Below are 27985 nucleotides of genomic sequence, written 5' to 3' on the forward strand. Positions count from 1 at the left end.
TCAATGTAAATAACGGATTTTTACTGAGTAGCTGGGCCTCGGCTACTACTCGGTGCGCATGCGCCTAGCCAGGGCGCCAGCCGGAGAACTGCGCCTGAGCGGATCCACCCCCTTGTGGTCCGGCTGGTAGAGGGCTGGCGCGCGCCAACCCCACTCGGGCACCGCCTGTTAGGTTTCCGCGGTCGAAGACTGCAACGTGGGCCCCCAAGAAGACATCGCCGAGAATCCAGAGGGGCCCTGTAGGCGGAGGTATGTCCAGGGCCTGGAAGCCAGACAAGCAGAGGCGGACACCACCCCGAGCAATCTGCAAGGCGACAAGACAGGCCGCTCAGTGCGTGTCACGCGCACGGAACCCTCTTCCCTGGGAGCCAGAGCTTTGCCCTGCCCACTATTCCGGGCACCAGAAGTGTTTCTGGGGGCCTCTGCTCCGGCCTCGTGACGTCTCATTCCCAGCTCCATCCTCTCAAATCCCATCTTATTGTATCACTCTGACTTGTGACGGCCACCTACCTGGATGACATAGTCCTGGGCCGTGAGGTTAAACCAGACCCCCCCAAGGAGGAAGGAGATTGGAGGGAGCGTTGGGATTTCTGAGCACTGGATGAGGTACTGAAGAAGAAGAGGAACAAGTGGAATTAGGTACTCAGGGACTTGTATGGTCAAGCTCTGCTGCCTTCTCTGGCCTTACCGGCTCTTCTGCCCTCATGTAATTATTGCTACTTCCTTTAGGCACCCTTTTGATCAAACCTTTTACTCCATCTACCTGTAGATCAAAAACTGCTAGCCCAGTGAGGCGCACTGAGCCCATGGTGTATCTAAGTTGTCTTAACACTGTGTCAAAAATGTGTTGAAAATTATTTACCAACTGTACACCACGGTGGTACAGACTCCAAGTGATATCCTTGGAGTCTGCTGCTGTGCAACCTTAGACGAATTGCTGAACCTCTCTGCCCCGTTTCCAATTTGCAGGTGTAGTTGATGGTAATACTTCACAGAGATGTTGTGTAAGAAATAAATGAGTTTGGAAGACTGCCCGACACATAGTGTCATTATTCACAAATCATGAGGTTTCAAATAATGTTTTCAGCTTTCTCCCAACAAAGCATAAGATCTGATTTTGCCTACATGGAAACATGGCTGGAACTGAGTGGCTGGGAGCTGCCCTTTTAGATTGATGGGGCACCTGCTTTCTAGTTTGCCTCCAATCCCACCACTCCCAACGACCTAAGAATACAATATTAGGCTACTGTAAATGACTACCAGGAAGTTTATCTTCCTTAAAAACCACTACTAATTGCCTTGTTGGGAAGGCAAGGAATGGTGAGAAGTTAATTTCCAGTGTACATCTCTCTTGAGAGATAACAGCATCACAGTATTATTCTAAGTACCTTAAGTGGGTTAATTGATTCAATCCTCACAACATACCTAAGAGGTGAGTTTTAGTGGCCCTACTTCAGAGGTCAGGAAACTGAGGCCAAGGAACATTAAGTGACTTGTCTGAGACAGCACAGCTGTTAAGTGGCAGAGCTGGATCCCAACCAGGGTAACCGAGCCACTATGTTCTACCTGGTTCCCTTGGCTCATTACAAGTCCACGCTTTAGGCATTTGGCTCAGAATCCCCACAAACTGCATTTTCTCTACCCTCTTAGAAGTATCAAAGAACACAGAGAGCCACAGAAATTCTGACCTGGAAGGACCCTCCCCCCCGCCCAGGAGCTGCAGGGCCTCGTAGATGTGAGTGAGCAGCTTTTATGTTGCGCTGTGGCCCCCTCCATGCTTGAAACTCTTTGCATGGCTTCTCTGAGCCTCCTTCACTTCCCAGGGGCTCCTCCCCTGCCTCTGGCTGCTCCTGCCCTGTCTCCACATCTACTCTACATGGATGTTCCCCAAGGCTGCTCCCGCAACCTCTTCTCCCATGGCAGAAGGGCTGTCTGAGGGCTGATGGCCCCTAAATATTCCTGAGCTTCCTCCACACCTTCCCAGACACCCCCAGGCTCCTTAGGCTTCTCACTCCCATCCAGCCCTGAATAAACATGCATCGCCATCTCCTCCTGTCCACAATCATGCAGCCGATGTCTAGGAGGTGTCCTTGCTGCCTCCCACTACCCCCCCCCCAGCCTGTCACTTATGATGGGCAGTGCCTTTTGCCCTGGGATACCTCTTAAGGACCTATTTCCACCCTCGGGCCCTAACATGGTGCCTAGTGTTTGCCATCAAAACTCCACCAGACACTGGGTCCTCACCTCCCCCAACAGCAAGGAGAATCCTCCAATGGCTGCATTCAGGGCCTGGATCTCTTCAGTGGGTCCTGTGATGAGGGATGTACCTGTGTCCAGGATGGCAGCACAGCCCTGGGCACAAAGAATCAGCCCAGTGCCCACCTTCACACTGTGAGGGGGCAAGGGGTAGACATTGAAGCCAGTGTCCTAGGAGTCTAGGCCCTCAGCCGTCCTTCCCTCAAATACAGGAGCCCTAGCCCTGTGCCTTCCTCCCTCAGACCCAGGAGTGAGGACCCTCAGCCCCTCCTCCCTTAGACCCAGGAGTCTGGGCCCCCAGCTCCTTCTCCCTCAGACCCAGGAATCCAGGCCCCCAGCCCCTCCTCTCTCAGATCCACGAGTCTGGGCCCCCAGCCCCCTCCTCCCTCAGACCCAGGAGTCCGGGCCTCCAGCTCCTCCCAGGATACTGGAAATCAGGCTCTAGCCCATTCCTCCCAGACCTAGTTGGCCAGGTCCCTCACCGCTCCATGTGGATCTGCCAGTAGGCAGGGACCGTGACTGGCAAGAAAGTGAGGGGTGGGATATAGTGAGCTGGATCGGAGCCACCCAGGACCAGCTCTCCTCCATCCACTGCTTCAGGATCCCTGCAGAAGCAAAGTGCTTTCAGTGTCATGGGTATCTGCCTTGCCAGCCCCAGAAGGGGCCAAGGAAGGGAATTCCTACCAATGCAAGGTCTCCAGGTTCTAGATGGGGTAAGTGGGATGCAGGCAGGGTCTGATGTTGGGACTGGAAGCAAAGCAAGAATTGAAGAGAAATAGGACCGTTCTTGATGATGATCAGGACCGTAGGGTGCTGGGGGCTTATGAAGTGAGGGTGGGACCTCTAGGTTTGGCTGTGGAAGGTGGAACTCTTGGGGTGGAATTTAAGTGGAGCGTCGGAGTTTGTGAATTGGCTCTGGCCGCTGTGACTTGGGTAGAAGTGCAGTGGCTTCCTGGGTGCGTGGTGAGACTTTCTGAATTGTAACTCTCACAGTTCAGAGGTGGTAGACTTCCTAGTTCGTTGAGAGGGGCAGGAGGGAGGGCGGTGATTTCTGGAAGTGTAGGAAGAGAGGATCTACCCAGCGGTAGATGGGGCTTCCTGAGTGGGTTGGACATCCGGGTAACTGAATAGGCATAGGATTTTACGCCTGGGGGGGGATGGGCCTCCAGAAGAAAGGTGGGGACTTCCTGGGTGGTGGGTGGGGCTTTCTGAGCATGTGGTTGAGCTTCCTAACAGGTAGGTGGGACTTCTTGGGTTAAAATGGGTAACTTCTGGGGCACCTGGGTGGCTCAATTGGTTAAGCATCTGCCTTCAGCTCAGATCGTGATCCTGGGGTCCTGGGATCGAGCCCTACGTCAGGCTCAGGGAGAGTCAGCTTCTCCATCTCCCTGCCTTCTTCTTGTGCTTTCTCTCTATCTCTCCCCACTCTCTCTCAAATAAATAAATAAAATATTTTTTAAAAATTAAATGCATAACTTCTGACTTCTGGAATGTATTCTTAAATGGCATTTGGACTTTATGGTGAAGAGGAGATTCCTAAGTTGAGTAGGTAGGGCATGAAGTTTCCTGGTTTGGGTTTGAAACATGGAGCATTTGAAATGATAGTGAGAGGGACTCCTGGTGGCTCAGTGGTTGAGCATCTGCCTTTGGCTCAGGGCAGGATCCCAGGGTCCTGGGATTGAGTTCCACGTTGGGCTGCCTGCAGGAAGCCTGCTTCTCCCTCTGCCTGTGTCTTTGCCTCTCTCTCCGTGTCTCATGAATATAAATAAATATAAATATAAATATAAATATAAATATATATATATATATACATATATATATATATAAAAGAAATGATGGTGTGTCTTCAGAAGGTCTTAAGTTTGCTTGGTGAGTGGGGCTTTTGAACAAGTTACTTATATTGGGTAGGTGACTTGGTGAGTGGAGGATGAGACTTCCTTTATTGGGTAAGGGACTTTCTGAAAATAGACAACCCTACTTCTGGGGGCTAGGACTCATAGGAAGGTAGACCCTTCCCCTTTACCTGTTGAGATAGAAGGAGAAGACAGGCTTATCCAGTAGCCCCTGGTCCACCAGTAAATCCAGCGGGGGCTGAACTCCTCCCACAGCCAGAATGGGGAAACCAAGGCCCAGTATTCCATCGAAGTGGGCTAAAGTGAAGACCAGGCTGGGCTCCCACAGCGCCTCTCCAAAAATCACTGATGCACTCTTAACTCCTCCAATCTAAGGATAGATTCACATGGGCAAATTACTTCTTGGAAGACATAACCCTGAGATCTTCCAAACCAAGGCATGAATCTGGAGACATCTGAAAACAACTCCGACTGTCTAGAAAGCTTTGCTTCCCCACTTAGGAAGCCCACTCCTTTAACCAGAAAGCCACCCCCCCACTTCAGAAGCCCCACCCCCCACTTCAGAAGCTTCATCCATTTGCCTAGGTAGCTCCACCTCCTAAACCACTTCCCTAAGCCAGATCATATTAGTCTGGCTAATATTAGATCATATTAGAAACATTAGGGTTCTCCCAGGCTCAAGTCTTCCTGGGGTCAATGGTCACGCACAGTCAGCTTGTCCTCACTCAGGATGCCATCTAGCCTCCCAGTTCCATATTGAATGGCAAACTTGGTCCCATTGGGTTGGAATGAGCTGGAGGCTTTGGAGTTGTAGCGGTGGTGGAACCCTAGGACAGAAGATCAGGGAAGTGTCACTGGGGAAAGGGAATCTCCCCAACACCTCCTGCCTTGGTGAACTTGTCACCTGTGAGGGCATGTCAGAAGAGAATAGTGCCTCAGATATCCTTGGCAAGCCAAGAACCAGCCTCCTCCCCTTCTCCCATCACCCCTCTTCAGCCTTATTCTCCCCCATGAAAGCTCACAGCAGGGCAGACTGAAGAAGTGGCATCTTATGGATGGGACCCAGAGATTGGAGGAGCCAGTGTCAAAGATGACAGAGAAGTTTTGCGGGGGTGTTCCCAGTCCAATTTCCCCATAATACTGGACCTGATGGCAAAACGGGAGAGAAGGAAAATGAAGAGCTTGACTTCTTAAGCGCGGAGAAGGGGAGGGACTCTCTGGGACTGTGACTCACATTCATGTAGTTAGAGAGAGGTACAAAGACAGGCTTGTCCCCAGAGGATGGGACCCCCAAACTGGGGGGCACTGTTGGCTTCCCCCATCCCCTCAGTGAGTTCAGGGTCTTGAGTCCAGGGTAGACTCGGCGGAGAGGGATCCTGTAGGAGAAAATACTGACAGTTAGGAAACTACTCTTCCTGGAGACCGTGTATAACAGAATTTCCCAAATAGGATGTAATGACAAAGCAAATGTCTCTATGGCCCTACAGTAACTGTCATTACCAGAAACCCTACAATAACAGCCTCCCAGGAAAACTAACCAAACATATCAAACCATGGTGACAAATTTCCCCCAAAGACTCTACAAGAGTGAGCCATCCCAAACAGACCTTCCCCAAAATCTTTCAATAAGAGACTTCCAATTAAAATAAGTCACTCTCAGGAAACGGATATTCACAAAGGTTTTCAAAGACCCTAAACATAAAACTAGCCTTTGTAAAGATCCTGGCATGCTTCACATCATGATGCTGAAGACTATTTTCCTCACTATTTGTGGGGGAAGAGAGTACAAGCATCAAATCCCAATTTCACTCTTCACACTAAACTACATTCTAGATAATCAAAGACCTAAGGTGAAATGTAATATCATAATATTGCAAGAGCACTAGGACGAAGTAAAATGTTTCAGTAACTCTGGCTTTTCAAAGCATGATAAGAAGATCAGAAATCACTGGGGAGCCGGACACCTGGATGGCTCAGCAGTTGAACGCCTGCCTTTGGGCCAGGGTGTGATCCTAGAGTCCCAGGATCAAGTCCCACATCGGGCTCCCTGCATGGAACGTGCTTCTCTCTCTGCTTATGTCTCTGCCTCTCTCTCTGTGTGTCTCTCATGAATAAATAAATAAAATCTTTAAAAAGAAAGAAAAAAAATCACTGGGGAGAATGTTGATGAATGGGACTCCAAAATTTTATTTATTTTTTTAAAGATTATTTATTTATTCATGAGAGACACACACACAGAGAGGCAGAGACACAGGCAGAGAGAGAAGCAGGCTCCATGCAGGGAGCTCGACATGGGACTTGATCCCTCGTCTCCAGGATCACGCTCTGGGCTGAAGGCGGCACTAAACTGCTGAGCCACCCGAGCTGCCCGGAACTCTAAAATTTTAAACCTTTGTACTTCCTTCCCCCAACACACAAAGCTGTTTAAAAAAAAAAGTTTTTAAAAATCAAGGGGAAATAATTACAAGTTATATGTCAAATAGTTAATATCTCTAATATGCAAAGAGTTCTTATAAACAAATAAGAATAAGATAAACCACCCAGCATTGGGAGACAATTCTCCATGCTTCTCTCACATTTTCACAGAGGGACTGACTACCTTTGCCAAAGATTTCTTTTAATGAACAGCCTTGGGAGAGACAGTGTCTCCCTCTGGGGCAAAAAGCAAACAGGTTTATAATCCATTATAAAAGGTTCAGGGTCCCTAGGGTTCCTCTCCTGTACTGCACCTCACTGCATGTGCAAGTCAAAACCAGCCCTCTTCATTTCACCCTGTGGGTACTGGGGCTCAGAGAACTGATGCCCTGGCTACTACTGTTGCCAGGAGTAATAACCTGTCCTTGTCTCTGACCTAGGGGTCTTATGCCTTCTATGAGCAGCCATGAAACTGTGGCAAGCTAACTTCACAGTTCTTGACATTTGGTAGGAAAATAGGCAAAGGACATAAACTGGTAATTTGCAAAAGAAATCAAACCAATTTCTAAACAATTAACATCTTTTTATGTTAGATGTTGAACCCCATTTGTCATCAAAGGAATATAAATGACAAGAATCAGAAACCTTTTTTGAACCTGCAAATTGGCAAAGAACTAAGAATACTCACTGTTGGCTAGAAGCTTAGATTGATATAAAACTCTCTGGAGGAGGATTGGGCAAATATATATCGTAGGGTTTTAAATTGTACACACCTCTTAACCCAACTTAATTTCAGGGAATTCCATCTACAGGAGATCACTGGACAAGTGCACAAATATGTTTATGAGGATTTATCTAATTTTGAAAACTGGAGATGGGGCACCTGGGTGGCTCAGTGGTTGAGCATCTGCCTTTGGCTCAGGTCATGATTCTGGAGTCCTGGGATGAGTCCCCTGCAGGGAGCCCGCTTCTCCCTCTGCCTTTGTCTCTGCCTCTCTCTCTCTCTCTCTGTCTCATGAATAAATAAATAAAATCTTAACAAAAAAAGAAAACTGGAGATCAACTATGTAGGACTTGGCTCTGTGATGGAACATGCATAGAATGGAGTCCATTCAATCACTAGAAAGGAGAAAGGAGATCTTTATGCCAGTGGTTCTCAAACTAGCAGGAAGAGGAATCACCTAGAGCAATGGGCAAAGTTTTTTGTAAAAGCTTTGCCTGCTGTTTGTCTCTGTTGAAACTGCTCAACTCTTACTAGTATAGCACAAAGGCAGTCCTAGACAACATGTCTGGGTTTTGTCAAACTCCATTTGCAAAACAAAGACAAAAGCAAAACAAAAAAACAAAAAAACAGGTGGCAGGATGAATTTGGCTGTGGAGCTTGGTGTTTGCCAACTCCTGACCTAGAGTTGAAATTCAGAGCTTGTAGTTTCTGATTGACTAGGTCTGAGGTAGAGCCTGAGAATTTGCATTTCTAACAGGTTCCTGGGTCATGTGGATGCTGTTGGTTCTGAAATAACTCGGAGAACCACTGCCCTTTGCCCTGGCTTGGGAAATGGTTGTGATTTATTAGGTTCAAAAAGCAGCTTAGCAAACATCCTGTGCAGTAATATTTTTGTACCTTCTTATTGTCATTCCTGAGAGCCCTGCTCCCTCCCTCACATCTTTGCCACACACTCCCCTGCCCCCGTTGCCATGACCAATCTTTGAGAGGCTCAAGAATGTCAAGAGGAGAAAATGTTTCCTGGAAGAGGACCCTCCTTCTCCCCATCAAGAGTTCCAGGAGATGGGAGAACAGAGGAGAGGAAGTGAGAGGTGGGGGAGAGCATCAGGCCAGGGGAGTGGGGAGGTCACTGGGGCCCCCAAAACTGGACTTCCTGAGACCTAACCAATTTGGAAGATGTGAATCTGGGGGAGTCACAGCTCTGAGTCTCCAAGATCTTGTTGGGCTAGGGGTGTGGGGAGTTGTATGTCTGGAGACCCCAGGACCAGTTCATCAGAGCTCAGGGTGGCATCTGGAGGGTGCTCCCAAAAACTTGTCAGGAGAGGGGAGAGAATGGGGAGTCCCCCAGTTGAAGGTCTCAGAGTTGGAAGACCTCGGACTGAAAGGGTTTCTCTAAGGTTTCGCTCTTAGGTCATATGGGGTAGAAGCCCCGCGGGGATGAGAGCCCCTGTTTGGAGATCTGCAAACCCAAGAGATAGGAGTCATGGGTCTTGGGGTGCCAGGTTTAGGAGCCAGTGAACTGGGTCTGGGGGTCCCAGACTTAAATGGCGAGAAGGGAGAGTCTGTCCTGGATTTGGGGTGGTGATAGGGTCCCCAGTACCGGATCAGCGAGGCCCGGGCAGGCTCCACGATCAGCGGCAGTGGCAGCAGCGGCAGCAGCAGCGCTAGCGGCAACATCTTTAGGGACCCGATGTAGACGCTTCGGTTCTTTCCCCAGAGACTCCACCCTGTGCACCGCCCACCTCCGGGGTCCGGAGGCGAGGTGACCAAGAAGTGAAGTCTCTTAGCCGGTGAGGGAGGACGGAGTGGAGGGAGGGTGCGGTCAGAAAGCGGCAGGTGTTTTTGGAGGGATCTGTGGAGTAGTTTTGTCGGGTCGCCAGAAGGGTCAGCTGGTGTCGTGGGCTCGCCTCCATCGCAACTCCAAGTGGCGGGAGAGGGGAGGTCTCCTGCGGCTCCACCCCCACCCCCCCTCAATCCTTCAGGTACTATCGCTTTTATTTGTGACTTTCATTTCACTTCACTTTTCTGAGACTCATTAACCACAAGAGTTTTCTTGGGCAAGCGAAGAGATGGGCGGGCTTTGTGAAGAAGAAGGATCTGGAGGGAAGGGGAAGAGGGTTAGACTAGAGGCGCTCTGTCTCATAAATGGGACCCCCGACTCTTAAGAGGTTTATTTGGAAAATTCTGAAACACACACCAATAAAAGTAGCCCATAGCCCCATCGCCATCGAAAGAGCATCAAAATAATTGGCAGTGTCTTTATCTCTGGGCCTACCCCCTTTTCCATTAACTAAATTTCTCAAATATTAAATGAGCATCAGAAAAATCTGGTTAGGGACGCCTGGGTGGCTCAGCGGTTGAGTGTCTGCCTTTGGCTCAGGGCGTGATCCCGGAGTCCCGGGATCGGTCCCACATCGGGCTCCCTGCATGGAGCCTGCTTCTCCCTCTGCCTGTGTCTCTGCCTCTCTCTCTCTCTCTCTCTCTCTCTCTCTCTGCATCTCTCATGAATAAATAAATAAAATCTTAAAAAAAAAAAAGGAAAAGAAAAATCTGTTTAAAAGGCAGATTCCTTGGCAAAAAGCACCTCCCTCACCTCATTCCACCGCTTCCCCCCCCCCCCCATCCCCACCCAGGGATCCTGATTCCAAAGACATAGAACCCAAGAACCTGCATTTTTTCTTAAGATTATATTTTTAAAGATTTTCTTTATTTATTCATAAGAGACACAGAGAGAGGCAGAGACATAGGCAGAGGGAGAAGCAGACTCCTCAGAGGGGGACTCGATCCTGGAAACCCAGGATCACACCCTGAGCCAAAAGCAGAGATGCTCAACCACTGAGCCACCCAGGTGCCCAAGAACCTACATTTTTAAACAAGCCCACTGATCAGGGAGATGCAGGCCTTTCTAAGAAACTATTTGACGTGTTGGTTTTCTAACTTAGATTTACATATCAATATCAGCTGGCATGATTATTAAAGTAAGTAAAAGCAGACTTATTGATCAGTAAGGTTTCTTTGTCTTCAGTTAACCATATATCTTAAGAAAAATTTAGATGTAAAAAAAAAGAAAAATTTAGATGTAACTTACATATAGTAAAATGCACAAATTTTAAGTGCAAGGCACTATGGCTTTGTTTATTTTCCCTGACAAATTATTATGAAAGATTTTTCAAGTGGATAGCAAAGTTGAAAGAATTGTATGCCAAACCCCATTACATACCACCTCGGTTCTACAGTTCACTATTTTGCTGCATTTCCTCTGTTACACACATATCCAGCTGTCCTTCCTCTATTCATCCAACAACCCATCTATATTCATTATGTGTATTTCAAATAAGTTGCAGACATTATATTCCTTACCCCTTAAGACTTAGCATTTACATCGCCAGCTTGATGGATTTTTGCATATGTATATGTGCCGGTAAATACCACCCAGATCAAGATATAAAACATTTCCAGTTCCCCAGAGTGAGAAGGTTCTTTCTCCCTCTCTTCCATTGTGTGCCCCGAAAAGTAACTAATACTCTGACCTCTATGACCACAAGTTATTTTTGCCTGGTTTTGAATGTTACATAAAATGAAGCACATGAATATTTCCTTTGTGTCTGGTTTTAGTACTCAATTTTATGTCTTTGTATATATTTATTTTTATAATGACTTTATCTATTTATTTGAGAGACAGAGAGAGAGAGACAGAAAGAGAGCAGCAGAGGGAGAGGGAGAAGCAGGCTCCCCAATGAGCAGGGAGCCAGACTTGGGTCTTGATTCTAGGACCCTGGGATCCCAGGAACCTGGGATCATGACCCGAGCCAAGGTAGACACTTTAACCAACTGAGCCACCCAGGTGCTCCTTTGTGTATTTTAAAAAACTAGATTGGCACTGGCTGGCTCACTCAGTAGAACATGTAACTCTGGATTTCGGGGTTGTAAGTTTGAGCCCCATGTGAGGTATGGAGATTACTTAAAAAGTAAAATCTTAGGGACACCTGGGTGGCTCAGCAGTTGAACGTCTGTCTTTCGCCCAGGGTGTGACCCTGGAATCCTGGGATGGAGTCCCACATTGGGCTACCTGCAGGGAGCTTGCTTCTCCCTCTGCCTGTGTCTCTGCCTCTCTCTGTGTGTCTCTCATGAATAAATAAATAAAATCCTAAAAAATGAAATAAAATCAACAGCTACATTGTATTCCAGGGGCACCTGGCTGGCTCTGTAGGAAGAGCCTGGGACTCTTGATCTCAGGGTGATGAGTTAAAGCCCCATGTTGGGAATAGAGATTACTAAGATAAATAAATAAACAGACTTTAAACAAAACAAAACAAAACACAGCTACACAGTATCCCAGGGTATAAATGTAACACTATATATCCCATGCCCTATGTCAGTCCTTCTCCTTTTTCAACATTATAAACAACGTAGCAGTCATCTTTTATATATATTTTTTTCTGTGTACTAGTTCCAGGACATATCTGCATGATAAATTCTGATTTTTTTAAGTGATCTCTACACCCAAGGTGGGCCTTAAGTTCATGACCCCAGAATCAAGAATCCTTTGCTCTACCCACTGAGCCAGGCAGGTACCCCTGCATGACTATTTATAGAACCATAATTGCTCCAGCAATGACCAGATCATCTACATTATAGATCTGGATACATGTTGCTTAATTACTCCCCAGAGTACTTGTAGTGATGTAGGCTTCCAACAGCAGGGGTGTGTGTGTGATAATAACCCCAATTTCCCCACAGCCTTGCCAAGCCTACATGTTATCTGATACGTAAAGAAAAAAAAGTTCTTCCATCGTTCTTGAAGTATTCATTCCTTGACTATTAATGCTGTTGAGTATTTTCCTTTCTCTTTTTTTCTTGCTCTTTTTATTTCTTCCTTCAGAAATTTCTTTTATCTCTTGCACACAAGCATATCAACATGCGCAGCCACACACACAGGTGAACACACTTCTTTAAAAACTCAAATAATTCTGTAAGACTTATTATGACAAGTCCTGCCCCACTCTTTCTCCCATTTTTTTCCTCCCAAGGGACAAACACTTTCATTTGTTTTAGTGAATAAATTTGGTATTGTTTCCACGTCTCTAAGTAGCACGTTTATATCACTACTTCTTGCTTTGTCGGTTTTAGACGTTATCTATCAGCACAGAAGTTCTGCTGATTCAGAAATTCAGGATTCAGCTGTCTTTCCTCCCTCTACCCACACTTCTTTTTTTTTAAGATTTTATTTATTTATTCATGAGAGACACAGAGAGAGGCAGAGACATAGACAGAGGGAGGAGCAGGCTCCCTGTGGAGGGAGGCCCATGCAGGACTCAATTCCAGGACCCCAAGATCATGACCTGAGCCGAAGGCAGACCCGAGCCCAAGGCAGACGCTCAACCACTGAGCCACCCAGGCGCCCCCCTCTACCTACACTTCTTATACACACTCTCCCTATTCCTGTTTAATATGCTCATGCAATCATTTTGGTTAGGTCACTCAGCATTGGGGCTCCTGAGCTGAGTTACAAGGGGGGTGGGTTAGGGGGAACTCAGGCAGGAGAAGCAGGTCTACAATCCCTGAGTTTCAGGAAGTATTCTCAACAGCACCATGAGCACATGTGGGCGTTTGGGGAAGGGGAATCCTGAAGGAACCATGAGTGGCTCAAGAGCTCTACAAATAATGATGCAAGAGAGAGAAGGAAACATTACAAGAGGCCAAGTGTGGAGTAGGGAGAAGGATTCAGTAACTAAATGGAGGGGTTGGTCCCCTTAAGCACTGTCCAAACATGGTCGTGGGAGGGGCAGCGGTGCACAAGGACCTCTGCAGGTGAGCTAGCAGTATCCCTGGGGTAAGCACAGGGAAGGTTTCTTCTGGTGCCCCCCCCCTTTTTTCAGCAAAAGGAGAAGTGAGAATGAAGAGGGGGTGCTGGAGGTTTTCAGAGAGGTGAGAATAGGACTTAGTAGAGAATGGAGAACAGAACCGGAGAGGCCTTTTAGGCTGGTTCTGAATGTTCCCTTGAGGTTTGGTGTCAGTGCAGCTGAGGTGTGTCTTCTGGCAAGTTCTGCTGGGGGGGGGGGTGCGGGGAGTAGGCACAGAAAAGGCAGAGTCCATTTTAACCAGGCTTGAGGTTTGGTCAGGCAAGTGTGACCCAGGGAGAAAGAGCAAGGAAGTTGATGTAATGTGTGCAAGGACAGAACTGTGGGGTGTCTGGGGGGCTCAGTTGGTGAAGCGGCTGCCTTCGGATCAGGTCATGATCTCAGGGTCCTGGGATGGAGCCCCACATCAGGGCAGGGAGCTGCTTCTCCCTCTGCCTCTCCCTCTGTTGGTTATCTCTCGTGCACACTCTCTCAAATAAATTAATTCCTTTAAAAAATATTTTATTTATTGATGAGAGGGATGGGCTGAGTGGGTCAGTGGTTGAGTGTTGGCCTTGGGCCCAGGGTGTGATCCTGGGAGTCCCAGGATCCAGGCCCACATCGGGCTCCCTGCATGGAGCCTGCTTCTCTCTCTGCCTATGTCTTTGCTTCTCTCTTTGTGTCTGTCATGAACAAATAAATAATTTTTTTTTAAAAAAAGGTAGGATCAAAGGATCAGACATACCAGTGGCATCAGGAATTGAAAGTCCCTTTATGATTTTGGCCCCCTTCTCTTTCTGACATCATCTCTCCCCTCCGTCCCTCACTCATCCAATCTAGTCACATTGGCCCCCTTGCTGTTCCACAGGCAAACCCAGGCATGCTCCTGCCTAAGGGCCTTTGCACAGGCTGTTCTGCCTGAGTGTTTTCCCTCCAGAAAAACCCTATTCAGCCGGTCTCCTCCTTCAAATATTTGCTTAAATATCACCTTCTTAGTGAAGTCTACTCTACCTACCTTATATATATATATATAATTTTATATACATATATATAATTTTATTTATTTATTCATTCATATGAGAGACACACAGAGAGAGGCAGAGACACAGGCAGAGGGAGAAGCAGGCTCTCCCTGCAGGAGAGTCCCGGATGCGGGACTCGATCCCGTGTCTCCGGAATCACACCCTGGGCTGAAGGCAGACACTTAACCGCTGAGCCACCCCGGCGTCCCGTTTCCCCCATTATAATCTAACCTCCACCAGGGCAGGGATCTTGGTTTGTTTTATTTGCCGCTGTGTCCCCAGCACCTAGGACAGTGCCCTCAAATGCTCAAGTAAATACTTCCAACAACCCAGTCTGAGCGCCCCTGCTTTAGGGGATTTCCCAGACACGGAAGATGGAGAGGCAGTTTCTCTACAATAAATCTGACCACATCTCCCGCTTCTCTGTCTTGGCAGCTGGGATACTCAGTCTTGACCCCTCGGAGTCCCCTCGCTTCCAGTCCCACTGCCTGCTTGCCCCCAAGTAAGTGATTTCTGAAAGGGGGTTCTGCCTGCAAATCCCCAAATGGCCACACGGTGGTGGTGTGGGCCTATCTTGCCGGCCAAGATGTCTGTCTCCGCCCACCTCATCCGTCTCTCCTTGGAGTCCAAGTGCATGATTTATTCACTCTACCAATCATACTCTCAACACCCACTAATGAAAAGCCTTGTGATCATTCCCTACTCGGTATGGGGTAAAAACATTTCTGATCAGTCTAGTTTACGTGACTTCTGATAATACAGTTTTGTTTTTTTTCACATCGATTTCAATGTACATTTTCTAAAAGTCTTGAAAACTTACTGGACGGGGCACCTGGGTGGCTCAGTGGTTGAGCGTCTGCCTTCGGCTCAGGGAGTGATCCCGGGGTCCTGAGATCAAGTCCCGCATCGGGCTCCCTGCATGGAGCCTGCTTCTCCCTCTGCCTGTATCTCTGCCTCTCTCTGTGTGTCTCTCATGAATAAATAAATAAAATCTTCTTTTTAAATTTTTACTTATTTATTCATGAGAGACAAGGAGAGAGGCAGAGACACAGGCAGAGGGAGAAGCAGGCTCCACGCAGGAGCCTTACGTGGGACTCGATCCTGGGTCTCCAGGATCATGCCCTGGGCTGAAGACGGCGCCAAACCGCTGAGCCACCTGGGCTGCCCAAATAAATAAAATCTTAGAAAAACAAACAAACAAACAAAAAACCTTAGTATATATGGTATAAAAATGGTGAACTCCACACACAATATTTTTACATTAACAATAACACTCTATGAGCTTTGTTGCAAATACAAAGAACCAGTCTCTCTCTTAAAAAAAAAAAAAAGATTTTATTTATTTATTTGAGACAGAGAGAGAGAGAGAGAGAACAGGGGTGGGGGAAGAGCAGAGGGAGAGAAACAAGCAGATTCTGTGCTCAGAACAGAGTCCTTACTCGGCTTGATCTCACAACCCCTGAGATTGAGACCTGAGACAAAAGCTTAACCAGCTGAGCTATCTGGGCATCCCTTGAAAAAACAATCTCTTAATTCGACATAATTGACTGCAGTGCAACAGGCATTTTTTTCTTAAAGATTTAGTTTATTTTAGAGAGACAGAATGAGGGCTCGAGTGGGGAGAGGGGCAGAGGGAGAAGGAGAGACAACCAAGCTCCTGGCTGAACATAGTGCCCCATATGGGGCTCCACTGTATACCCCGAGAGCATGACGTGAGTTGAAATCAAGAGTGGGATGCTTAACCCACTGAGACACCCAGGCAGCCTGGCATTTTGGTTTTTAAAAATTTTTATTTTTAAATAATCTCCACCCAAAATGGGGCTTGAACTCACAATCCTGAGATCAAGAGTCTCACAGTCTTCTGACTGAGCCAGCCAGGCATCTGCTGACAAGCATTTATTAAGCATCTGCCCCACGGAAGCAATTTTAAAAGTTTTTTTTTTTTTTTTTAAACTTTATTACCCCAGTTTCTTGAGCTGAAATCCTGAAACATCAGGGTCCTTCCAGTCTTGGGTCCATTGTAAAAGACGCAGAATAAATGTTTCCTCCCTGGCTACCCCCTGCCCAAGGTAGGTGGGAAATGTCTTCTGAACACACTCAACAAATGGGACCCAGATCACCCCTATTTTGTCACAGTGTGGTTTAGGGGTAGATCTTCACTACCAGACCAGGAGGCCTTGAAGGTAAGGCTCTGTTCTCATCCGTTTCTGGGCCTCGTGACTCAGTTTACCATAATTGCACCAGGGGACTCAGGATTTGACTGCATAAAGGATTACCAGATTTTTCAAGCCACCATTTTATACAATCACTCAGCAACCTTGTAAGAGAGGGATTATTGTCCACATTCAGAAACGGAGGTGTAGGGATAGAGGAGGGAATAGCTCTGGTGTGCTTGGCAGGATTTGAACCTGGATCTTGAGGCTTCAGACATCTTGGAGTGAGCCCAGACATGGCTTCCTCTCATGTCCCTTATTAATTTTGATCTTGTTCCATCTGGGCAGAATCCAGTCACGTGGTTGCACCTAGCTGCAAGAATATGCTGGGAAATGTAGTTCGCTGGGGTCACCCAGGGTAAGGGATGATTTTGGGCAACGCTCACCCAGTGTTGGACACATCTGACCCACAAGACATCATGATCCTACCACCCTCTGATATGAGCTTGCCTTGCAGCCCCTGCCATCCCACCTCACTCATCTGCTTCCATCCTAGTCTACTTGCTGCGTTTTTAAATATGCCAAAAAATTATTTCTACCTTGACTTATTGATAACTTTATTAGGATTTGGCCACAATTTTGGAAAAATTGTGTTGCACATGGCAATGCTGCCTGAGGCATTTGAACCGATGATACAGCCCTCCTGCTCCAGACTGCTCTGTCACTTTTAAATTTTCAATAGTTCCACCTTTTGACGTAAGATCTGGTTGCCATATTGTGTCTCTTGGGCACCTATGTTGAAACGAGTGTCACTTTATTACAAATTGGCTTCTATTGGGACATCTGAGTAGCTCAGTGGTTGAGTGTCTCCCTTCAGCTCAGGTCAGGATCCCTGGACCCCTGCAGGGAGCCTGCTTCCTCTCTGCCTATGTCTCTACTTCTGTGTGTGTCTCTCATGAATAAATAAAACCTTAAAGAAATTGACTTCTATTTATACATCTTTTGTCTTGGCAGTTGGCGAAGTAAAATGGTATTTTGTTATAGGGACATAGTTCAGCTATATTATCTTTGGATTTCACTTCAGAATAGTAAAGGCAGGGGTGCCTGGGTAGCTCAGTTGGTTAAGCATCTGACTCTTGCTTTCAGCTCAAGTCTGATCTCAGGGTCATGAGCTCTGCACCCAGTGGGAGTCTGCTTGGGTTTCTCTCTCCCCCTGCCCCTGCCCTGTTCTCAAATAAATAAATAAAATTTAAAAAGCCAAAAGAATGGTAAAGGCAGAATTACACATTATGAAGTATTTTTGATAAAAAGAAATAGAATTAGCCATCAAGGAAGCACAAACTAAAACCACAGTGAAATATCACTTCACATCCACTAGAATGGTTATAATCAAAAAGACATAAAACAAGTGTTTAGGGGTGCCTTGGTGGCTCAGTCAGTTAAGCGTCTGCCTTTGGCACAGGTCATGATCCTGGGGTCCTGGGATTGAGTCCTTCATTGGGCTCCTTGCTCAGTGAGGAACCTGCTTCTCCCTCTCTCCGCCCTCTGCTCATATTCTCTCTCTCAAATAAATAAATAAAATCTTAAAAAAAAAAAACAAGTGTTGGCAAAGATGTAGAAAAATGAAGTCCTTAAAAATTGCTGGTAGGAATGTAAAATGGTGCTTGTGGTTAGGCAGTTCCTGAAAAAGTTAAACATACAGTAACCTCATGACCCAGTAATTCCACTCCTAGGGGTATACTCAACAGAAATGAAAGCATGTGTTCAAACAAAAACTGGCATTTGAAAGTTCATAGCAGCATTGTAGCCAAGAACAGAAACAATCCAAATGTCCATCAACTGATGAATGGATAAATAAAATGTGGTCTCTCTGTACAATGTAATATTCAGCCACAAGAGAAATTAAGTCCTGATGTGTGCTACAACATGGATGAACCTTGAGCACATTATGCTAAATGAAAGAAACCAGACACTAGGAACATATTCTAAGATTCCTTTTATACAAAATGTCTAGAATGGGGAAATCCATGGAGACAAGAAATAAATTAATGCTTGCCTGGGGCTTTGGGGATGGGATAATTGGGGGGTGACTGTCAGTGGGTATGGCACGTTTTTGGGGGACAGGTGATGCAAGTGTTCTAAAAGTGATTGTGGTAATGGTTGCAACAGTTCTGTGAATATACTAAAAACATTGAATTTTACACTTTATCATATTTTTATTTATTTTATTTAAATTTTTATTAAATATTATTTTAAATTAAATATTATTTAAACTTTTTAATCTTATTTAAATTCAATTTGCCAACATATAGTATAACACCCAGGGCTCATCTCATCGAGTGCCCTCCTTAGTGCTCATCACCCAGTTACCCCATCCCCCCACCACCTCCCCTTCGGCAACCCTTTGTTTGTTTCCCAGAGTTAGGAGTCTCTCATGGTTTGTCTTCCTCTCTAATTTTTCCCCACTCCATTCCCCTCCTTTCCCATATGGTCCCTTTCATTATTTCTTTTTTTCCCTTTCATTATTTCTTATATTCCACATACAAGTGAAACCATATGATAATTGCCTTTCTCCGATTGACTTATTTCACTCAGCAATACCCCCCCAGTTTCATCCACATCGATGTGATTAAGTATTCGTTCTTTCTGATGGCTGAGTAATATTTCATTGTATATATAGACTACAGGATCTATATCCATTTGTCTGTTGAAGGACATCGTGGCTCCTTCCACAATTTGGCTATTATGGACATTGCTGCTATGAGCATTGGGGTGCAGGTGTCCCAGCATTTCACTACATCTGTATCTTGGGGTAAATACCCAGTAGTATGATTGCTGGGTCATTGGGTAGCTCTATTTTTAGCTCCTTGAAGAACCTCCACAGTTTTCCAGAGTGACTGCACCAGGATGCATTCCTACCAACAGTGCAAGAGGGCTCCCTTTTCTCCACATACTGGCCAACATTTGTTGTTTCCTGTCTTATTAATTTTAGTCATTTTCATTGGTGTAGAATTATATACTTCAAATGGGTGCATTGTATAGGTAGCTGAATTATACTTCAATAAAACAGTTACCAAAATATTAGAGGACATTGGATCAGTCATAAATGAAGATATTGGTCTGAAATTAGGTTCAGATAACAAAACTGCCACTGACAGGGTTGACTGGAAAAATAAAAGTTACTTTACCAGCCAAAAAAAAAAAAAAAAGTTTATTTGGGAATAGGAGAGAGCTGCAATACTGTAATTTCGGATCGACATGCTCTGGCAAAACAAAACAAAACAAAACAAAACCAACCAACCAAACAAAAACCCAGGTAAGCTCAACAAAAGAAAGGAGTATTATTTTATGGAGAAGAAAGAGGAAGTTGGGAGGAGTTGTTTTGATCGAAAGTCCACTGGAGAAAAGCAAGAATTCAAGGTGAAGATGGTTTCTCATTGGATGAGTCTGGGGTAGCTGGTTTCTTATAGGAGATGCGATGTACATCTTTCCCTTTGGGGGCTTGTAATTGAGGATTCTTTCTCGTTGAGATTCTTCTGCTGGGGTCTGTAATTGACAGTCCTTCCTGTGATTGACACAGGAGTGATAACCCAGGAGAGCTCCCCCTGCTGGTCTACCCCTTTCAATTTACTGAGGTCTCCCTTTATGAATTTTCACCCTGGGCGCTTAGATGCGCCAGGCACTGTCCTTCCTGAATCTTCACACCTTTCTTAAGAAATAGGAATAATTTCCCCTATTTTACAGATCCGTCAACTGAGACTGAGGGTGATATGCCTTGCCCCAAACTGCTGTAATTCATTTTCAGTCTCTTTCAGCCTTTTGCACTGTTCTAGGGAAGTTAAAAACAACCTGAGCATCCCCAAGAATAAACATAGTTCTCACATATTAGGCTCTCCTTATTTGAACCTGACCTGACTCATTCTTTTTACCTTATTTAGTTGTAATGACAACCCAACTAACTCTTATTGGGCCCAATTTATTTTTTTTAAGATTGTAGTTATCTATTCATGAGAGAGGAGAAAGAGGCAGAGACACAGGCAAAGGGAGAAGCAGGCTTCCTGCGGGGAACCTGATGCGGTCTCAATCCCAGGACCCTAGGATCACGACCTGAGCCAAAGGCAGGTGCTCAACTACTGAGCCACCCAACCTCCTCGTTGGACCCAGTTTAGAAAAGGAAACTGAGGCACAGGCAGGGTCAATAGCCTGGCTCAATATAACACAACCAGGAAGTGACAGAGACACGAGTTCAGCCATTCTCTCCACTCTATGTCCATGTAATCACCCCTTTTAGTGGTAACATCCTCCGATTCCATAGCTTCAAGGTCATGTCAGAATGGACAAAACAAATTATAAAAGAGCATGACTCATACGTTGCAATAAAAAACGGATATATGCTCAATATAGATCTGATTATCATCAAGGAAAGACCAGAACAGTTCCCTTTTTCTACCTATTCAAGTACTGTGAGTTATCTTTAAAAGGTATTATTTGTATCACTTTGGTTATGAGGTTATGCTTTTTTTTAAATATGAAGATTTAAATTCATATTTCATTAAAAATACGAAGATTTAACAAGTTCTTTTTTATATATATAAAGATTTTATTTATTTATTTATTTTATTTATTCATGAGAGACACACGGAGAGGGGGGGCAGAAACACAGGCAGAGGGAGACGCAGGCTCCATGCAGGGAGCCCGATATGGGACTCGATCCCAGGACTCCAGGATCATGCCCTGGGCCAAAGGCAGGCACCAAACCACTGAGCCACCCAGGGAGCCCTCAACAAGTTCTTTTTTTAATAGATTTTTCCTGGGTCTAGGTTTGCAATTCAATTTATTTCAAACCAATAAGCAACGTGCCTCTAAAACCAGAAAACTTGTTAATCAAACAAGGACAATCAAATGTGTGCGAAAAGGAGCAGAAGGTCGGGAACTTCGTGACCAGTAAACCCCCAAGCTACGAGCCCAGAGAGGAACAGGGCTCGAGCGAAAGCAGCCCAGCTCCCCCTCGGAAGGTTTGGGACAGGCCACGCCCCCTCCCGCACTAAGTTCGATGGAACTGCTCCGGAACTCTCCTGCCAGGCCTCGGTGGAAATACCCGGGACCGTAAGCTTCCGGTGAGAATACGACTTCCGTGCGGGGCAGCCGATTTGGCTAGTTAAGCGGACCGGAAGTCCGTCACTCCTGACTGCCCGCCCCCTTCCTAAAGTGACGCACGGCGGGGTTGCCGGAAGAAGTGGCGAAGTTACTTTTGAGGGGATCCGAGAAGCGGCGGCGTGCCAGGGGATACAGAGAAGGAGGAGGAAAAGCAGAGCAAGGGGACAGAGGCAGGTGCACTAGAGCGTGGGGAGACTCGGGAGGCGTCCTGGGCCCGGGGCTTCCCGGCGTTCCCCGCGCTGCTCCGCTCAGCCTCCTTCTCTCCTACCCCCCTCCCTTCCGTAGCTCGCGCTGTCTCCGGTTGTTTCCAGGGCAACGGGAGTAGGAGACCCCGCGAGAGGCCGCCCACAAGACCCTCGCGCGCAGCCATGAGCCCCGCCCCCCACTGGTGTTCGGAGAGGGGCGGGACCTGGAGCGAGGTGTGGGGGCGGAGCGTGAAGGGAGGGGGTGGAGGCGTGGCCTGACGGGAGGTGGGGCGGGGCCTGCAGGGAGGAGCACCGGCGGGGCGGGGCAAGGGGAGGGGCGGGGCGTGATGGCTGGAGTGAGGGTGGGACCTGGTAGGCTTGGGCGGGACCTAGAATGGAAAAGATGGGGGTGGGGCATGGGGAGGTGGTGGGGTCAGGGTGGGAGTTGGAGGTGCTATTTTCGCGGAGGTGGGGAGTTCTTACTCGTAGGTAGGGTGAAACTGGGTGGGATGGAGGAAGTGAGGGCGGAGCACGATGGAAGCAGAAAGGGCAGTACCTGCAGGAACGGAGTGGGCGGAGCCTACGGGAGGGGCGGAGTCTAGGTGAGGGCAGGGCTGAGAGCCTGTGGAGGCCTGTAGCGGTCGGGGGCGGGCTCTGTCCCAACCTGAGGAGAGGTCGCAGAGGCAGGCAGGGGCTAGGCGGGGGTCTCTGCAGTAAAGGAGGAGCCTGGAAAAATGGAAGAAACAGGTGCCCGCATCAGGACCTGGGACTGGCCTAACCTGAGCCTCCCTGGCCCCACAAGGCTCTCGGTCTCCCCGTATTCTGCAGGTTTCTCCGTGAGTCCACCATGTCCACCCCCACCACCAGTTCTCTGGACACGCCCTTGCCTGGTGAGTGAGCTCCTTCCCGGCCCAGCCCCGACCCCCGTGGCACACTTGTCAGGAGAAACTCACTGTGCTTACCTCTCCCAGGAAATGGCCCGCCTCAAGCCAGTGCCCCGTCTTCTTCACCAGCGATAAAGGAGGAGGGTCCTGAACTGTGGCCTTCGGGTCCAGATCCTGATGTCCCAGGCAGCGATTGGGCCCGCTCCGCTTGCAGCGGGGGTGAGATGGGGGCCAAGGACAGGGGCTGGGACAGGGTTGGGGAAGGATCCAGAAAGGGAGAAAGATCAGAAATGAGGATGGGAGGCTCCCAATTTCTCGTTAATTTTTTCTTCCATGCTTACTTGTCACTTTTTTTTTTCTTTTTTTGCCCGTGAGCATATTTTTTTCCTACTTGATGCCTCTTGTCATGTGTTCTTTGGGGTTCACTGATATGCACGCTTTTGTTTCTGAGACACCATTTCTCTGGGTCACTGTCTGTATCCTGGCTTTTTGCTTCTTTCTTGTGGGGATGATCCTTGGGCTGCAATTTCCTTCCGAGGCCCTGTGTCTCAGGATTCCTGACCACCCACCCCAGTCATTCCAGACCCTGCTGAGGAACCTGAGCGCAAGCGAAAGAAAGGCCCAGCCCCAAAGATGCTGGGCCATGAGCTGTGCCGTGTGTGCGGGGACAAGGCTTCTGGCTTCCACTACAACGTGCTCAGCTGCGAAGGCTGCAAGGGTTTCTTCCGGCGCAGTGTGGTCCGAGGCGGGGCCAGGCGCTACGCCTGCCGGGGTGGCGGGACCTGCCAGATGGACGCCTTCATGCGGCGCAAGTGCCAGCAGTGCCGGCTGCGCAAGTGCAAGGAGGCCGGGATGAGGGAGCAGTGTGAGTGCTGGGGGGAGAGCCAGCCGGACCCCTGCCCAACCCTGGGGCCTCTGCTGAGGCCTCTATCTCCCGAACAGGCGTCCTCTCAGAGGAGCAGATCCGAAAGAAAAAGATTCGGAAGCAGCAACAGCAGCAGCAGCAGCAACAGTCACCCGTAGGGCCAATGGGCAGCAGCAGCACAGCCTGTGGACCTGGGGCCTCCCCTGGAGGGTCTGACGGAGGCGGCCAGGGCTCTGGGGAAGGCGAGGGTATTCAGTTAACAGCTGCTCAGGAACTAATGATCCAACAGTTGGTGGCAGCTCAACTGCAGTGCAACAAACGCTCCTTCTCTGACCAGCCCAAAGTCACGGTACCTCCCCTCCCACAGCCTTGAGGGATGATGAGCATGGTGGGGTTGAGCCAGTAGGGCTGTAGCCAAGGGCATGGGGAGGTAATGAGCCTTCAGAAGGCAGGGCCTTGGAGTGGAGGGTCTCCTAGGGTACAGTCTTTGCCTCAAGGTGTCCCTGCAGCCTTGGGCTTGAGGGAGAAGTCCTGAGAATAACTGTGGCCCCTGTTTCCCCAGCCCTGGCCTCTGGGTGCAGACCCCCAGTCCCGCGATGCCCGCCAGCAGCGTTTTGCCCACTTCACGGAGCTAGCCATCATCTCAGTCCAGGAGATTGTGGATTTCGCCAAACAAGTGCCTGGCTTCCTGCAGCTGGGCCGCGAGGACCAGATCGCCCTCCTGAAGGCGTCTACCATTGAGGTAATGGGCAGTCTGCCCATCCTCTACAAGGCCCTTCCTTCCTGCCCATGAGGAGCTCCAGGAATAAGCCTCAGGAAAGCTGTTGGAAATATAGTGATGAGCCATATACCTCCAGTTGTTGCCCTTGTGGAGAGGATACCCTACAGGGGAAGGCCAAAATACTAAACAGATAATCAGAGCCTCCCATGAGCCAAGGAGAAAAAGGAAAGGGGCCAGGGCTGGGAAAAATCGAGGATTGGGCTGGAAAGAATGTGATGCTGGGAAGGCTATTCAGATGAGTTGGCATTTAATCCAAAGCAACCATAACAAATAAATATTGAGTTCCTAGCATATATGAGGCTCCACTCCAAGTGCTGAGTGTGTGGCAATGAAGAAAACAAACTGCCTGTCCCCATGCCTCATAACCACCTGGGAAGAGTATCCCAAGTGGAGGGTGCTGTGGGTGCTAAACCTGGAGGAGAGAGAGTTTGGGGTATCTGACATGCTGACCGCAGGCTGGGGTGACTGAGGGAACAAGGGATGATTTCTGGCGAGATTAGGTCCCCCCACAGGCCAAGAGAGGAGAGACCAGTGGCTAAAGGGTCATAGGGACTCCTAGAGCCCCTGCCTACTTCTCTCCCTGCTGTCCCCAGATCATGCTGCTAGAGACGGCCAGACGCTACAACCATGAGACCGAGTGCATCACTTTCCTGAAGGATTTTACCTATAGCAAGGATGACTTCCACCGTGCAGGTACAACAGAGTGGACTGGCAGGGTGCAGGGCTGGTGCCCCTGCTGGGCCCCTACTGGTGGGAGACCTCAGGCCCTCATTCTTGTCTGCCTCCATTTCTTTATTTCCAAAGTAAGGGGAGCTCTCCTTGTGGTGAGATAAGGGTACAGAATGCCGAGTCTGTGCACTAGGATGCAATGCAGGATGAGGTGAAGGGGGCTCTACTGTCACATAGGGCATTTTGATAGGAATCAAGAAAAAACGCTCCCTCCTCCCAAAACCTGGTGTCACTGGAGGAAGACTGCATCTTAGTCCATTGCAACCTACTCAACTGTACGGGGCAGTCCTGGTCCCTGCCCTCCAAGAACATTTACTTGGGGATGTCATCTAGGTGGTGGGCTTTTGGAGGAAGTTGAGGCCTTAGGGGTGAGATTTATCACCTAGGAAAAGGGAATTGGGGAGTAGCATTGCCTTCTGGGAACCCCATGTACAAAAGCGCTGTGCTTGTTCAGTCTCTGGCCTTTATCTATAAGTCCTGCTCTCCCTCACCATCTCTTCCTGGGGCACCTGTCTGTACTCCCACATGTGTGTTCCTAACCTCATCCTCTTCCCTTCCTCAAACCCCTGGCCATCTCAACCCCCTTTGAATATGAACTTGACAGGGGAGCAGTGGGTGGGGAGAATGATTTTGGCAGAGGGCCCTGAGGTAGGGGAAGACCTAGATGGTTTTAAAGAACTACAGCGAGGCACAGGGAGCTGGGGCTGGAGAGAAAGATGAGGTCCTACCAGTGTCTCTTCCTGGAACATTGCCAGGTCCCCTCGCTGGGTTCTCTTGAATGTGTCTGTTCACACCACAAACAGAAGGATCCTGTTAATACCAAGTCAGCCCATGTCCTTCCTCTGCTCACTAGCCTGCATGGCTCCGGTCTCATTGGAAGAAAAGGCAGAGTCCTTGCCATGGCCCACAGGCACTGCAGGAGCCTCTCTGTGTTCATCTCCCATTCCCACACTCCTCCTACCACACTGGCTTCCTCCCTGTTGTTGGAACCCAGCAACTGTGCTCCTGCCTCAGGGCTTTTGTAGTTGCCGGTCCCTCAGCCAACATGGGTGCCAACTCACCCTGGTTCATGTGGGACCTTTGTAGTTTCAACATTGAAAGTCTTGAGGCCCTGAAAGCTGCCCAGTCCTGGGCAAAACAGACAGTGGTACCCACCTGGAACACTTATACATCCTTGTAACTTGTCCCTTTCCCTCCTTTGGGTTGTTGCTCAAAGGTCACCCTACAGTGAGGCCTTCCTACACAACATCACCATGCAGTGGCCACCTTATCTAAGATGCTGATTTGGTTCTAGATGCCTCCATTGTCCTTCCTTGCATTAACCTTCATCCAGCAGAACCCATCACTCTCACAGGCCGAATGGCTCACTTACATGTTTGTCTGTTGTCTCTTCTCCTCAACCCCCAAATGCAAGTTCCACAAGAGGGGAGGCTTTGTCTCGTAAACAGCTCTGCCCCGAAGCCTGGCACATAGTAGGTGATTGATAATGTTTGATGAATGAACGAACTGCTCTTGGGAATAAGTTTAGGCTTTACTCTGAGCAGGGGTGGCTACCACAGGAACGACACAATGTAACCAAGGTTTAAAATTTTTTCCTTTCCTGAAGTCAGGAAGGAAGTGAAGGTAGGGTGGGGTCATAGAAAATACCAAAGAACCGTTCACTTTTGGTTACTCCTTCCTTTACTCAAGCAGGGGTTATAGCACACTTACCATGTGCCAGGCACTCATATAGGCGGTGGAGACAGGTGAACAGATGTGACAAGGACACTAAAATTGCTGCCATTCTCAGTAGCAGGATCAGGACCCGGGAGTGGGGTCAGTCTGGGGCTGGGGGAGCTTATCAGGCTGGGCCTCCCGCCCCCACAGGCCTGCAGGTGGAGTTCATCAATCCCATCTTCGAGTTCTCGCGGGCCATGCGGCGGCTGGGTCTGGATGATGCCGAGTACGCCCTCCTCATCGCCATCAACATCTTCTCTGCTGACCGGCCCAATGTGCAGGAGCCCAGCCGCGTCGAAGCCCTACAGCAACCCTACGTGGAGGCGCTGCTCTCCTACACGCGTATCAAGAGGCCACAGGTAGGCGTCTCCTGGAGCTACCCAGAGCCCAGCCCTTCCTGCAGCCCTGGCAGGGGGACAGGAAGCCAAGACCCATGTGGGTAAGCCCAGGGCTGTGGTGTTACTTCCTCATCTGAGCCCGGCTCCCTTGGCAGCAGAGCTCTGAGCTCTGGCTGACATCCTCCCCGCAGAGTCTGTCCTCAGGCCCCTGTCCCCTGGCCAAGGAGCCAGGCCTAGTACAGGCATAGGGGTGGGGGCCCCCACGCTCTGCCCAGCCACTCCCCACCGTGTTTTCCTGGCTTGGCCCAAGGACGGAGACCCTCCTGGTGGTCCTGATGGGCCAAGTAGGCCGAGCAGAGCCTCACGAGTCAGGAGCCCTGGCCAAAGCCCACCTTCTTCCTGTCCCCATGCAGGACCAGCTGCGCTTCCCTCGAATGCTGATGAAGCTTGTGAGCTTGCGCACCCTGAGCTCTGTGCACTCCGAACAGGTCTTTGCCCTGCGGCTTCAAGACAAGAAGCTGCCGCCTCTTCTGTCTGAGATCTGGGACGTCCACGAATGAGGGGCCTGGTGACCCTGCCCCACAGCCCTGTACCCTTCAGCAAATGGACATTGTTACCCCTTCCTCCTCCTGGAGTGGGAAGGGGCCCAGCCTGGGGTCCCACCTTGTGGCTTTTAGCACAAGCCCTGGCCCCACCAGCCCTCAGCCCACGGGTGAGCCCCAGTCAGGGTCCAGGAGGCTCCCCCCTGCCTACTGAGTCTTCCTGGGAGGGCTGGATGGGTCATAGATCCCAACCTCTGACTCTCCTAGCACTACCAGCCGCCCTCCCCACCCAGCTTACACCTCAAGCTCACTGCGCACCTTGAACAGAGGGATTGGGGGACCTGAGGCTCTCCCCTCCAGCCTGAGAGACTGCAGGCCTCCTCCCCTTGTTCCTTTTATTTAATAAAAACTAAAAAAAAAAAAAAAGACAAAAACAGGAAAATAAAAGTATGAATAGAAACCTGCCTTGAGCCAGACTGAGTCAAGGATGTATATAGGTGTTGGGTGGTCAGGGTCTTCATTGAT

The 27985-nt window shown here is 48.6% G+C and overlaps 2 protein-coding genes across 3 annotated transcripts; one reads left to right on the plus strand and one right to left on the minus strand.

Moving 5' to 3' along the window:
* Window positions 1-9282, minus strand: NAPSA (napsin A aspartic peptidase). Its single transcript, XM_026013713.2, has 9 exons — window positions 8849-9282; window positions 5344-5485; window positions 5132-5255; window positions 4818-4936; window positions 4280-4479; window positions 2739-2861; window positions 2245-2389; window positions 511-609; window positions 1-304 (listed from the first exon to the last, which is right to left on the minus strand). The coding sequence occupies exons 1-9, from the start codon at window positions 8923-8925 to the stop codon at window positions 65-67; spliced, it is 1269 nt and encodes a 422-aa protein (XP_025869498.1). The 5' UTR covers window positions 8926-9282; the 3' UTR covers window positions 1-64.
* NR1H2 (nuclear receptor subfamily 1 group H member 2) lies at window positions 9017-27920 on the plus strand. 2 transcript variants are annotated; one of them, XM_026013971.2, is made up of 12 exons: window positions 9017-9230; window positions 14546-14612; window positions 21084-21590; window positions 21706-21839; window positions 22434-22495; window positions 22577-22708; window positions 23064-23354; window positions 23432-23703; window positions 23917-24096; window positions 24729-24828; window positions 26731-26939; window positions 27332-27920. In XM_026013971.2, exons 5-12 carry the CDS (start codon window positions 22453-22455, stop codon window positions 27476-27478), a joined length of 1374 nt encoding a protein of 457 aa, XP_025869756.1. In that variant the 5' UTR covers window positions 9017-9230; window positions 14546-14612; window positions 21084-21590; window positions 21706-21839; window positions 22434-22452; the 3' UTR covers window positions 27479-27920. The 2 variants fall into 2 exon arrangements, with proteins under 2 accessions (XP_025869756.1, XP_025869757.1); XM_026013972.2 differs by lacking the exons at window positions 9017-9230; window positions 14546-14612 and having other exon boundaries at window positions 21450-21594.
* The last annotated feature ends 65 nt before the right edge of the window (window positions 27921-27985 follow it).

This window comes from Vulpes vulpes, chromosome 1 (genome assembly GCF_048418805.1).
Source record: "Vulpes vulpes isolate BD-2025 chromosome 1, VulVul3, whole genome shotgun sequence".
Classification (NCBI taxonomy): domain Eukaryota; kingdom Metazoa; phylum Chordata; class Mammalia; order Carnivora; family Canidae; genus Vulpes; species Vulpes vulpes.